At 42.1% G+C, this 14414-nt stretch overlaps 1 protein-coding gene across 2 annotated transcripts in view; it reads left to right on the plus strand.

Moving 5' to 3' along the window:
* Nucleotides 1-14414, plus strand: part of LOC135518188 (electrogenic sodium bicarbonate cotransporter 1-like) — a 93237-nt gene that overhangs the window by 26581 nt on the left and 52242 nt on the right. For both annotated transcript variants that reach the window (XM_064943154.1, XM_064943153.1), the window contains exon 5: nucleotides 14129-14289. In XM_064943154.1, coding sequence (XP_064799226.1) covers nucleotides 14129-14289 — 161 coding nt within the window. The remainder of the gene's footprint in view (nucleotides 1-14128; nucleotides 14290-14414) is intronic.

The following is a 14414-nucleotide window of genomic DNA, read 5'->3' on the forward strand; positions in this document are numbered from 1 at the left end:
AAAGAAATTCCACAAATTAACAAGGCACACCCGGTAATTGAAATGCATTCCAGGTGACTACCTCATGAATCTGGTTGAGAGAATGCCAAGAGAGTGCAAAGGTGTCATCAAGGCAGCTTTACTACATGATTCCATGTGTAATTTGTAAGTCGCTCTGGATAAGAGCGTCTGCTAAATGACTTAAATGTAAATGTAAATGTAATGTGTGTTATTTCATAGTTCTGACATCTGTAGAAAAATGTAGAAAATTAGTAGGTGTGTCAACTTTTGACTGGTACTGTATACACACACACACACTATATGGTATGTGGACACCTGCTTGTTCAACATCTCATTCTAAAATCATGGGCATTAATGATTATGGAATTGGTCCCCCCCTTTGCTGCCATGACAGCCTCCACTCTTCTGGGAAGGCATCCCACTAGATGTTGGAACATTGCTGCGGGGACTTGTTGGGCGATTAGGCCTGGCTCGAAGTCGGCATTCCAATTAATCCGAAAGGTGTTTAATGGGGTTGAGGGCAGGGCTCTGTGCAGACCAGTCAAATTCTTCCACACAGATCTCGACAAGCAATTTCTATATGGACCTGCTGAAAATGGAAAGGGCCTTCCCCAAACTGTTGCCACAGAGTTGGAAGCACATAATCATCTAGAATGTCATTGTATGCTGTAGCGTTAAGATTTCCCTTTACTGGAACTAAGGGGCCTAGCCCGAACCATGAAAAACAGCCCCAGACATTATTCTTCCTCCACCAGACTTTACAGTTGGCACTATGCATTGGGCAAGTAGAGTTTTTTTGCCATCCTCCAGACCCAGATTCATCCATCGGACTACTAGATGGTGAAGCATGATTCATCTCTCCAGAGAATGTGTTTCCACTGCTCCAGAGTCCAATGGCAGTGAGCTTTACACCACTTCAGCCAACGCTTGGCCTTGCACATGGTGATCTTAGGCTTGTGTGCGGCTGCTCGGCCATGGAAACCCATTTTATGAAGCTCCCAACTAACAGTTCTTGTGCTGATGTTGCTTCCAGAGGCAGTTTGGAACTCGGTAGTGAGTGTCACAACCGAGGACAGATAATTCTTACACACTTCCGCACTCAGCAATCCAGTTTTGTGAGCTTGTGTGGCCTACCACTTTGCGTCTGAGCTGTTCTTGCTCCTAGACATTTCTACTTCACACTTACAGTTGACCGGGGCAGCTCTAGCAGGGTAGAAATTTGACGAACTGACTTGTTGGAAAAGTGCATCCTATGACGATGCCAAGTTAAGTCACTGAGCTCTTCAGTAAGGCCATTCTACTGCCAGTGTTTGTCTATGGAGAGTGCATGGCTGTGTGCTCGATTTTATACACCTGTCCTCAAAGGGGGTTGCTGATATAGCCAAATCCACTCATTTGAAGTGGTGTCCAAATACTTTTATGTGTATATGTGTGTGTATATGTGTGTGCACACACTCATGCATTGGTCCTGTGTGGCTCAGTCGGTAGAGCATGGCGCTTGCAACGCCAAGCGTCGTGGGTTCGATTCCCGCTGGGGCCACCCATATGTAAAAGTAGTGGCCCCAGCCGACTTGTAAGTCGCTTTGGACAAAAGCGTCTGCTAAATGGGATATATTATTACACACTCTTTTTTTGTTGTGTCAATTAATTATATGTATTTATGTGGGAGCAGCACCATTCTCTATTGTCCAAAGTCTAATGTCCCCCTTGGGGACAATAAACTATATTGTATCATAACACACGCACACACACTTTCCTTTAGTACAAGCATCTCAGAGAAGGAGTGGTCAGTTCAACCATCGTGGTCTTACACCGTTAACCCTCTTTGACCTTGGGCCTCCAAGGCTTTGTAATGTTAACCCCCTTGTCACCGACACCTACCCAGCTGTGGTATATCAAAGTCATACTATCTACATCATATTGGTGAGGGACACATTTAACAACATCTCAGCTTGATGTTCTCTCTGTTCGAGAGCTGTGTTTATCTTCATTAGGGTTAAGTGTTTCCTGTTTCAGTGCTCTGCTAAAGTCCAGGGATTGGCTCCAATATGGAGTTGCATGAGTAGGGCAGTAGCGTGTGTATTTACATGTATGCGTGAGTAGGAGGAAGTGTGTGTGTGTGCGTGTGTGTGTGTAGCATGTGTTTGTTTGTGTGTCCATGAATGCGTGCGTAGGGTAGTAGTGTGTCCTCTGGTGAACTACTAGCTCACTCTTATCTGGATGAAACACTGCTCTGTTCCCTCAGTGAACCCAGAACACAACCTCTGTGACCTCCCATGTGATCTGTCCCTCTTCCTGAACAGGTTGCTTTCTGACTTTGGTTCGGACTATGTATCAAGCGTCTCAGAGTAGGAGTGCTGATTTAGGAACCATTTTGCATTTTACATCACAGTGATTAAGATGGACAAGGGGAGACCTGATCCTACACTAGATCAGCACTCCTTCTCTGAGACCCTTGATACATACGGCCCCAGCTGTTTCCAGTTTTACATTAAAGATGACTAAAATCTTAGTTAATGCACATTGTTACATCATTGTCTTACATGGTGACTTTATCTGCACTGATGGTTGGTTGAAGGACTAGGCACCTATTGGAGGACAATTCAATGGAGTGCTTTACTCCCTCCCCTGTAGTGGTGATTGTCCCTGAGGCCTGTCTCCTCCCTCCCTTATAGAAGTGATTGTCCCTGAGACCTGTCTCCTCCCTCCCCTGTAGTGGTGATTGTCCCTGAGGCCTGTCTCCTCCCTCCCTTATAGAAGTGATTTTCCCTGAGGCCTGTCTCCTCCCTCCCCTATAGAGGTGATTGTCCCTGAGGCCTGTCTCCTCCCTCCCTTATAGAAGTGATTGTCCCTGAGACCTGTCTCCTCCCTCGCCTGTAGTGCTGATTGTCCCTGAGGCCTGTCTCCTCCCTCCCTTATAGAAGTGATTTTCCATGAGGCCTGTCTCCTCCCTCCCTTATAGAAGTGATTGTCCCTGAGACCTGTCTCCTCCCTCCCCTATAGAGGTGATTTTCCCTGAGGCCCATCTCCTCCTTCCCCTATAGAGGTGATTGTCCCTGAGGCCTGTCTCCTCCCTCCTCTATAGACGTGATTGTCCCTGAGGCCTGTCTCCTCTCTCCCCTCAAAGGGCCTAAATGGAGGCAAGGTAGGGCAGTTAGATGTGGGAGGCGAGGTAGGGCAGTTAGATGTGGGAGGCGAGGTAGGGCAGTTAGATGTGGGAGGCGAGGTAGGGCAGTTAGATGTGGGAGGCGAGGTAGGGCAGTTAGATGTGGGAGGCGAGGTTAGGTGAGGCAGGTGGAGAACTCTAAAGGGTCAAACCTCTTTGTCTCAGTGCTCTGACCGCCACATCGTTGTGTGTGGTCCTGGTCTCAGTTCAGTGACACGTTGTTGTTTTAAGATGCTTGTTATTTTACACGTACTTGGCAATGTAAAGAAGACCACGATCGGTTCTGTATATGTAGTATGTAGTGTGTTCATTCACTGCTGAACAATGTAAAGAAGACCACGATCGGTTCTGTATATGTAGTATGTAGTGTGTTCATTCACTGCTGAACAATGTAAAGAAGACCACGATCGGTTCTGTATATGTAGTATGTAGTGTGTTCATTCACTGCTGAACAATGTAAAGAAAAATGGGGTAATTCAAAATGGTGTTAGGAAATTTGTTTTGATGAAATAACAAGAGCCAAAGAGTTTTATTGAGCAGTGAACACTTTTTGATCATGCCTGCAAAGGTGGGAAAAAGTATCCAATTGTCATACTTGAGTAAAAGTAAAGACAATTTAATAGAAAATGACTGAAGGGGAAGCCGCCCAGTATAATACTACTTGAGTTAGTCTAAAAGTATTTAGTTTTAAATATACTCAGACATGCAGACATTATTTACAAACGAAGCATGTGTTTAGTGAGTCCGCCAGATCAGAGGCAGTACTAAACACATGCTTAGTTTGTAAATTATGACCAGAATTTTCTCTTAATACAGTAAATGTGTGTCAATTAGACTATTTTCCTGTCCTGCTAAGCATTTGAAATGTAACAAGTACTTTTGGGTGTCTGGGGAAAATGTATGGATTAGAAAGTACATAATTGTCTTTAGGAATCTAGTGAAGTAAAAGTTGTAAAATAGTAAAATAATAGTAAAGTACAGATACTCCAGTAGTACTTTTGAAAGTATTTTTACTTAAGTTATTTTCACTACTGCTTGCCTGTGATGACATTTAATTCACTCTGAACATGCTAAATTCTCAGTGTAAATTGTATGTAACTTTTGAGCCATATGGTAGAGGCATGCGGTTTGGACTATTGTTTTTCTGACAGAATTCTCTATGGAATGGACATATTTGTATAAACCTTGAATTAATTAATCATTTTATGGGTGAACCCTCTATATGTAGATGTGTCCATAAACCAGAATACACATGTATTTGTTGGTAAGATTTACAGCCCCCCTGCTGCCATGGTGGATGCTATTGGTGCTATATCTCTGACTTTGCTGGTTATCCTTCTCAATTTTGGAAAACAGTAAATGCACTGAAGCGTACAAATTCCTCTTCTTCCCTGCCTAAGCGCGTTCTCTCTGATTGCATCATAACTGAGAAATGGGATAACTGATGCTTTTAATCATAATTTTTATCTTGAAGGCTTTATATTTGAGAGAAACAGTGGTTTAACTGACCTTGGTCAGTCAATCGACTGCTCTTCCCTCTGCCAGACTCTAGCTGACTCGACAGAATCTTAGTTTTCATTTGAACAATTTACTATCTGTGAGGTGCTAGATGCCTTGCTTAAGATTGATGTAAAAAAAAAATGTTTTTTAATACACTGGGGCGGATATGCTTGATCCATTTTTGCTGCAGCTCTCTGCTCCCCTTGTTGCTGAATCATTAACCAATATTTTTAACCTGATGATTTTATCTGGTAATATCCCCAAGTAGCCCATGTACTCCCTCTTCACAAAGGTGGTGACCCTTGTGACCTAAATAATTCATCGCCCTGTTTCTCAACTTTCTTGCCGAGCTAAAATATTAGAATCCTTGATTAATTCTCAGCTTAAATCTGATCTTTTAAATGTATTCTAAATGTACATCAGTCTGGTTTTAGACCAAGTCATAACATTGTCTCTGCTGCCTTCCTAGTTTATAAATGATGTGGTTAACTGTATGGATAAAATACATTGTCCTGCCCTCTTCATTGACCTGTTGCTCACTCACTGTGAATTCAGAGGCTTTCCTCAATTGTCCTAGACCAGGCTCCATGTAACTGGTTTAAAAGTTACTTGACATCTTTACTAAACTTGAGACATGCCACACCTGGTCTCAGGGATGATTAACTCTGGAAATTCCATTGGTCTTTACTGAGTTAACTAAAAGCTGATTTACCTTTCCATGTACCTTATTTGTGGAACAATCTTCAAAATGTTCTTAAATGTGATGTTTTTGTACCAACCGGTCAATCTCCAAGCCATTCCTTGTTGATCACCAAACATTTCTGTAAAAAAAAACTATGATAAAGCCTTATGTTCCAATTTTTTATTTTTTTTTCTCCGCTGTTGGCGGTTAGTGCAGAACACTGCCTACCCGGTAGGGCAAGAGAGCACATCAAGTGCAGCTATAACCCTACCGCTGGCCAATCAGATAGCTCAGATCAGTGTCTGCACAGTTTCGTAGCGCCATAGACTGTAAAACTAAGCCTCGAACGCACAGCGAAGTTGATAATGTAAGGTTTCAAAACTTTTAAAACCATAACTAGAGCGAGACTCAACAGATACAGGGCTGCTGTTTTTGAGTAAGTTCATGTTTAAGTTGATATTCAGCACTGTCAACACTTTGTTCAACAGCTTGTTAAACCATAGAATCCTACTTTCGATAAGCTTGCGTTATTTGCAGCTTGTCTTTTTTAATATCAAGGAATATTTCACTTTCCCTGGTCAGAGGAGTAACAACATTAATTGGTGCGTGAGGCATAAGTAATGCAGTGGAACTTAGGTTTCGCCATCAGCTGGAAGACTGTGTCCCCCTTTCTCAGCAGAGAGTGGGAGAAAGAAGGGACGGTGAGTCGGGTGAGAGGCAGCCTCACCACTGCTCCCTCCCTCAGACTGACTATCAGATGCCGGCCGTCACTCCAGTAGAAAAAATAGCCTACTGCGCTAACCTCATTGCTGCAGAACTGTTTTTACTTAGGTAATGTTGAATAGTCTTGTGCTTTTTAAGTAATGTAAAATAAAATGGTAGATCTCGGCATGCATTCTGGCTCAGAAAGTGATCTTGACTCAGAAAAGTTTGCTGACCACTGCTCTATGGCAATTCAAAAAGCTGACTAAGGACGTTATTACTGATGAATGTTCGTTTTTTTTATGACCGTGTTTAAAAATCAAAACAATATGACCGTGTTTTTCTTTCAGCTTGCATTTTGTATTGATATTGATGTTTATAATTTCTGTCATTCAGGGCTCATTTGTAAAATAGACCTTGATCTCCGTATGACTCCCTGATTAAAATAAAGGTAAAATGTACAAGTATTTTTATTGCTTCGTCCCACATCCCCTGCTATTTTCTGTGAACCATGATGAACCCATAACATAGAGGGGTTGTTTTGTAAAGAAAGAACTCTCACTCACACACACTATGTATGTTGTGTCAATTGATTGTATGTACTTATGTGGAAGCAGAAGCACTCTGTTCAGTCAAATTTAACCCTGGAGGACAATTATAGTATATAACACACGGACCCTTTTCTTTAGTCCAAGAGTCAGTCAGTTGGTCAGTAAATCATAGTCACTCTTGTGCGTCAGTTCAACCATCATGGTCTTACACAGTTAACCCTCTTTGACCTTGTGCCTTCAAGGCTTTCTAATCTTAACCCCCTTGTCACCAGCACCCACCCAGCTGTGGTATATCAAAGTCATATCTACATCATATAGGTGAGGGACTCATAACAACACATCTGTACTTGATGTTCTCTCTGTTTGAGAGCTGTGTTTATCAACAGTAGGTTTTAGGGATGGGCACGGATATTCGAATATCCGAAGAGACGTTAGTATTGTAATGAAACAAGCAGGGAACAGGTCTCGAAGACCTTCTAGCCCGAAGGCCAGCGCGCTATCGACTGTGCGCAAAAGCATGCTCAAGCGGCAGTCGATATCCGTGCTTATAAACCCAGGGTCGTCACATTACTCGCTCCTTTCAAAGAGCGCGTCCTCGCGCTAGCTTGCGACTCAACGTCTTATCGGACCGCGCTCACCGGCCGGGCACACGCACTGTCGTGGATGCAAGGTCCGATCACTTCTGACCCCAGTGTAATGAAACGGCAGGGAGCAGGTCGACCTTCTAGCCCGAAGTCCAGCGCGCTATCGACTGTCACAAAAGCATTCTCGGGCGACAGAGTCCTCATACAAATATTTCAAAACAGGCCTATTTTTTTTTAAAGGCTTTGGCTAAAATTGTATTATCTATGGGACATTGCTAAATAACCTACAAGGAAAGACCATGACATTTTACATTCTAATAAACGTTTTATGACCGTTTTTATCATAAACAAGACGCACATATAGTATATTATTGTTGGTCAATCAATGCGGCGCTAGTCGGATGTTCCATATGTCGCAAGTGAAGTGGGAGGTTTCCAATCAATGCAACATTGAATTCAAATTAAATTGGCTAAACGAGGAGTAGGCTACAATGATCAACAAACAGGTAGTCTTGTTTCATATGAATGGAGTTGTTGTAGACAAGGATGCCTCAAAATAACCTAAGTTAGCCTTGCTACTTTAGCTATCAAACTTAGCTTGCAGATATCCAGGAAGATGTATGGACTACCCTGGTATAAATACAGTACACGTCGTTTCGATTACAAAGATCAAGTCAGATAAAGGTTTATTGGGAGATAAACAAGAATACAATGTAGTCTCTGTAACCTTCTCTAATGAAAACATTCAAGTTGAGAACTGCACCCAGACCAAAGAAACGATTTACAAAGATGTCACCATATCCAATATTTTTCCTAATTGGGATCCAAATAAAGAATACATACAGTAAACTTGTGGAAAGTGATCAACTGTTATGTAAACACATACTTGGTAATATATAAATAGACTAGTGCAGTGGTTAAATGGTAGCAGTTGTGTGTTGTAAGGTGCAGTCTGAATTTGGAGCTGTCTGTTGGTACTGCTGGAATGTAAATTGTAGAACAGTTGTCCATGTTCTTATAGTGATGGTGCCTCGTTCTATCCTGCTCACTCATTTGTACAGGGAAAAATACATGTAAACCAAACTGTAATATTCAATAGGCCTACATCATCTATTATGTACAAAGAGTTGAGTATCTCACTTTCACAATCAATACACATCTTGATAATCAATGTAGCTAAATCACCACTTCTACAGATGAAATTAATCAGTGCAGTCTATGATTAGCTTACATTAGGCTGCATTTTCTACTTCACAGAGGTATAGTGTGCCCACAGAATGCCCACTTAGGTTCTCAACAGCTACTAGCTAAGGCTGGGCGATATGGCCAAAATATCATATGGTATTTTTGACAGTATGACGGTATTTTATGTTTTTGATTAATAAAAGTTCTAAATTTGCTTTGAGTAGTGAGTGACCCTAGAGTGGCAACACATATATTCTAAATTATTTTAATGTGTCTTTCTCCATTTTGGATTGTTTTATACTGTTCAATTCAACTTCAACCTAAAATAATTTCCTGCACTCATTTGAGATCATTTCCACAACTGCCACGATATGGGCAAAAATAACAAAATTTAACCAAATGTTGCAATTGTGATTTAGATCAAAACACTTGGGTGAACTTTTGGAATCATGGAAATAGAATGTTTATAATTCTATAGTTAGAATATAAATAACAGTGGGCACTTTGAATACAGTGTTTGACATGACAAAGAATGAAAATGCCATGGAGGAGTCATTGTCACAGGGTAGGAACCAAAGTGATGTTCCATGTTTCCTAGGGGGCCCTATTATCTTTGGCTACATTAAATCTTTATTAATATAGCCAACATATCCATGCTTCTCCTATTCCTCTTTTTTTGATTTAAAATATACTGTTGCACAAACAACATGATGATTTTAGGCCTCCATCAGCACTGGTATCAGGCTGTATTAGCTAGCTACGTTTGCTCTGACTCAGTATTTTTAAATTTTTTTTAATCATGAGCTCTTGAAAGATGGAATTCCAAGTTGGATGACCGTTCAAAACTATTTTTCCCAGTCGGAGCTGGTTTCTTTCAAAGTTCCCTGTTGTCTTGAACGCTTGGAAGTCGGAGATTTCAGAGTTCCAAGTTGTTTTGAACGTGGCATTAAATGGGTTGCATGTTTCGTCACAATATTGTTTTGATTGTTCATTTTAGAACTGATTCCGAACTGAGGATTCTACTCCATGCATTCTCAATGGGCGCAGATTACGTCTCAAGTGCATTGCTGTTGCTTAAAAACGCGATGACATTTCAAAATAGGGCACATTATTAATAGGATAACCTTTTGATATCGCCAGATTGACTTTAGTTTCAGTATAATGTTAGCTAGCTTGCTAAAATTGAGGGGAGGCCACTGGATTTCAGCTAGCTAATGTTGCTAGCTATTTTGAACGGACTTTGCTAGCTAATGACAACATAAGGTTAATTTGATGACATGATGGTGACGGCAGGGTTGTTTCCTACTAAATAATTGCCTTATGGTGTTTCCAGGCCACTATAGTGTAATTTAGGCGAAACAGTCATAGTTTGCTCCCGTTCAAAGTGATTAGCTCCCATTCTACTTTTCCACATCAATATGGCTGCGGTGTCTGTAGAACGTTGATTACAATGACAACGATGTGATCGAGTGAAGTGCAACTCATGAACCCTAACGTTATAGTGTTGTAAGAAGGACAAAGTACTACCAATGCTTGTCAAAGTAATGTTCCGATTTTTACACTGCTTTATCTACAAGTGTGATAGCTATCAAGTTAGCTTGCTAGCTAAAGTCAGTTTGGTAGCTGTTTTTCCTTGTACGTAACATTGCAAAAAAAAAAACTAGAATTATACCCAGTCTATTATGTTTTTACTTGTTCTATATTATATTATAACTCAGCGGAACAATAAACGTCCTCAATGTCAACTGCGTTTATTTTCATCCAACTTAACATGTGTAAATATTTGTATGAACATAACAAGATTCAGCAACTGAACAAGTTCTACAGACATGTGACTAACATAAATGGAATAATGTGTTCCTGAACAAAGGGGGTGTAAAAATAAAAAGTAACAGTATCTGGTGTGGCCACCAGCTGCACTAAGTACTGCAGTGCATCGCCTCATGGACTGCACCAGAGTTTCCAGTTCTTGCTGCGAGATGTTACCCCACTCTTCCACCAAGGCACCTGCAAGCCCCCCCTCCCCCAGGCTCCCATGGCAGAACACTGATGTTCCTGTCTTGCAGGTAATCACGCACAGAACAAGCAGTATGGCTGGTGGCATTGTCATGCTGGAGGGTCATGTCAGGATGAGCCTGCAGGAAGGGTACCACATGAGGGAGGAGGATGTCTTCTCTGTAAGATGCAGCGTTGAGATTGCCTGCAATGACAACAAGCTCAGTCCGATGATGCTGTGACACACCGCCCCAGACCATGACAGACCCTCCACCTCCAAATCGATCCCACTCCAGAGTACAGGCCTCGGTGTAACGCTCATTCCTTCGACGATAAACGCGAATCCGACCATCATCTCCAATGAGACAGAACCGCAACTCGTCATTGAAGAGCACCTTTTGCCAGTCCTGTCTGGTCCAGCGACGGTGGGTTTGCCCGTTTGCCCGTAGGCGACGTTATTGCCAGAGATGTCTGGTGAGGACCTGCCTTACAACAGGCCTACAAGCCCTCAGTCCAGCCTCTCAGCCTATTGCGGACAGTCTGAGCACTGATGGAGGGATTGTGTATTCCTGGTGTAACTCGGGCAGTTGTTGTTAACATCCTGTACCTGTCCCGCAAGTGTGATGTTTGGATGTACCGATCCTGTACAGGTGTTGTTACACGTGGTCTGCCACTGTGAGGACGATCAGCTGTCCCTCTCTGTAGTGCTGTCTTAGGCATCTCACAGTACGGACACTAATTTATTGCCCTAGCCACATCTGCAGTCCTCATGCCTCCTTGCAGCATGCTAAAGGTTCATTCACGCAGATGAGCAGGGACCCTGGACATCTTTCTTTTTGTGTTTTTCAGAGTCAGGAAAAAAGGCCTCTTTAGTGTCCTAAGTTTTCATAACTGACCTTAATTGCCTTCCGTCTGTAACAGTAGCGTGCCGTGTTTCTGGGGCCTGGGCCTTCAGTGAATCCTACACAGTCCCACCCGAATTAATCCACCTCTTATTACCATCATTATGATGCCATGGCTCTTGACACTATACATTTAGACAGAAACGCAGTATAACCAGGCGTTGCGTCACCTTGAAATTGACATTTTTATTCAGAGAATTGCAGGGGAAGAGTACAATACCTTTTCATTGTGCAGCTTTGTTGCCCTGCGCGCTTGTTCGTTGAGCTGTAGATCCACTCGGGTGTCCCCAAAAGTTTTCAAAAGCACCATTGTTTGTAAGTGCCCAGCCGTACTTTGGTGTCTCATTGCTGCTTTGGTTAGACAACTCAGGTTTGCAAAGCCAGTGTGGCTCCAAACACCAAATCGATCACTTGCAAATAATAGGCATTCCCAGCAGTACAGTTTGCAGTGCTTCTCGGAGCCTGTCTTTGTCGCGTCGGCTTTGTAGCGTCGGCGTCTACCTCTCCTGACAATGTCTAACTTTTCTTGAAAAGTTAGTCTTGAGAATGGCGTTATAATTATATCCTCGACCAAATCGATATCTTCTCCTTCCGCCATTGTGGGTTGAAAAAACAGCTTAGTAGTAATTCGTTGATCAATTTCAGTTTCCTAGTTCTGAGACCTGCCCATATAGGACCTGCCTTTCAATATTGGTAATCCAATCAAAAGACGCGCAGGCACTACGCCTGCTAGCTGGCTCCTGTGTAACACTGGAGCCAGCCAGCAGGCATGCAATAGCCAACTCTAAAGCTGATTGGTTGACACTAAATTTTAATTTCCATTCACTTTAATCTACAAGCGCCCGCATTGTTGATTCTGAAGGCCTGAGGGCAGATATTAGACCCCTGGCAACACATGATGGCTGAATATGATTGGATAAAATATCTAACATAAAGACCAGCCCTCCAAATCTTAACCTTGGGCTGGAAGCAGTCCAACCAAGAGGAACGCTATGAAATGAAGAGTGTAACTCTTACTCTGGGGAATAATTTAATATATATTTGTGGGAAAATATATTTAAAAAAAATTATATTCTGATGATGTTTAGGCCAGCAGAGAAGGCCTTGCTGGCCCTGACGGCCCACCACTGGTCTGTAAGCTGTTAGTGTCTTAACGACCATTCCACAGGTGCATGTTCATTAATTGTTTATGGTTCATTGAACAAGTATGGGAAACAGTGTTTACACCCTTTACAATGAAGATCTGTGAAGGTCCTTGGATTTTTACTAATTATCTTTGAAAGACAGGGACCTGAAAGGGGGACGTTTCTTTTTTTGCTGCGTTAAATAAATATATATGTCCTCTGGTGAACTACTAGCTCACTCTTATCTGGATGAAACACTGCTCTGTTCCCTCAGTGAACCCAGAACACAACCTTAACCTCAGAACCCCATGACATAACCTTAAACCCAGAACCCAGGACACAACCTTAACCTCAGAACCCAGGACATAACCTTAACCTTAACCCCAGAACCCAGGACATAACCTTAACCCCAGAACCCAGGACATAACCTTAACCCCAGAACCCAGGACACAACCTTAACCTCAGAACCCAGGACATAAACTTAACCCCAGAACATAACCTTAACCTCAGAACCCAGGACATAACCTTAACCTCAGAACCCAGGACATATCAGGGCAGGTAGCCTAGTGGTTAGAGCGTTGGACTAGTAACCAAAAGGTTTCAAGATCGAATCCCTGAACCGACACGGTAAAAATCTGTCATTCTGCCCCTGAACAAGGCAGTTAACCCACTGTTCCTAGGCTGTCATTGAAAATAAGAATTAGTTCTTAACTGACTTAAATAAAGATAAAATAAAAATAAATAAATATCCTTAACCTCAGGACCCAGAACACAACCTCAAAACCCAGAACACAACCTCAGAACCCAGAAACCAACCTCAAAACCCAGATATCTTGTGATATCTTCCTGGACAGGTTGTTTTCTGACTGTCTCTGAGGCCTTTCTGTCCAATCCCCCCCTCGTTCTGTACATGTAGTATATAAAGTATTTTGGTAACACTTTATTTTAAGGGTCTGTAATAGGTGTTTAAATTGTGTGTTCACCATTTATTAATCATTACTCCCGCATGAATAAACCATTTACTAATCATTAGTAAAATATTTTTGCAAGTTAGTGCTATTTATGCTTTATAAACACTTTATATTAATGTTTGAGTGACCACTGTAATTTCTCCAAAAATATGGGCATTCCAATGGTAGACGTTCCTGCAGTACCTGATAAAAGAGTAAGAACACAAAACAGGATGTTTAAGGAAATATATACAGTATACATGTGTGAATAACTAACTTACTAATGTTTACAAATGTGGGAGTAATGATTACTAAATGGTGAGCAAATAGTTTGTAAATGCCTTCTAAATGATTTACTCTGGACCCTTAAAGTAGTCTTACCAGTATTTTTATTGTGTCATCCCGCATCCGCTGCTATTTTTCATGACCTGTGATGAACCAATAACATAGAGGGGCTGTTTTGTAAAGAAAAGAAAATTCTCCTTGTCTCCTTTTGTCAGCGGCCTGTATTTGGCAGTGAAATGATATGAAAGGTTTTGTCTACAGACCTTTATTGTGATGTGACCTACTGTACCTTGCAGGACCTGCTGTGCACATGCATCTTTGTAATTATGAGTATTATTTTTAAATCAAACTTAAGGTTATTCCCTCTACTTCTGTATCTCCCTCTCTCTCTCTCTCTCTCTCTCTCTCTCTCTCTCTCTCTCTCTCTCTCTCTCTCTCTCACACACACACACACACACCTCTCATGCTTTCGCTCTGTCTGAATCTATTCCTCTCTCTCTAGGTGGATAAAGTTTGAGGAGAAGGTGGAGAAGGGAGGAGAGCGTTGGAGTAAGCCCCACGTGGCCACATTGTCCCTTCACAGTCTGTTTGAGCTGAAGACCTGCATCGAGAAAGGCACCATCTTGCTGGACCTGGAAGCCTCCACTCTACCACAGGTGGTCGGTAAGACAAGTACACTTCCCATAAGTTAGAATTGGAACGTTCCAAAACTGTGCACTTTGAAACCAAGCGTCCTCAGTATTGACATTCTCACCATCCCCTTTTGTCTCTCTGTTATCCTCCCCCTG

The sequence above is a fragment of the Oncorhynchus masou genome, chromosome 28 (assembly GCF_036934945.1).
Source record: "Oncorhynchus masou masou isolate Uvic2021 chromosome 28, UVic_Omas_1.1, whole genome shotgun sequence".
In the NCBI taxonomy this organism is placed as follows: domain Eukaryota; kingdom Metazoa; phylum Chordata; class Actinopteri; order Salmoniformes; family Salmonidae; genus Oncorhynchus; species Oncorhynchus masou.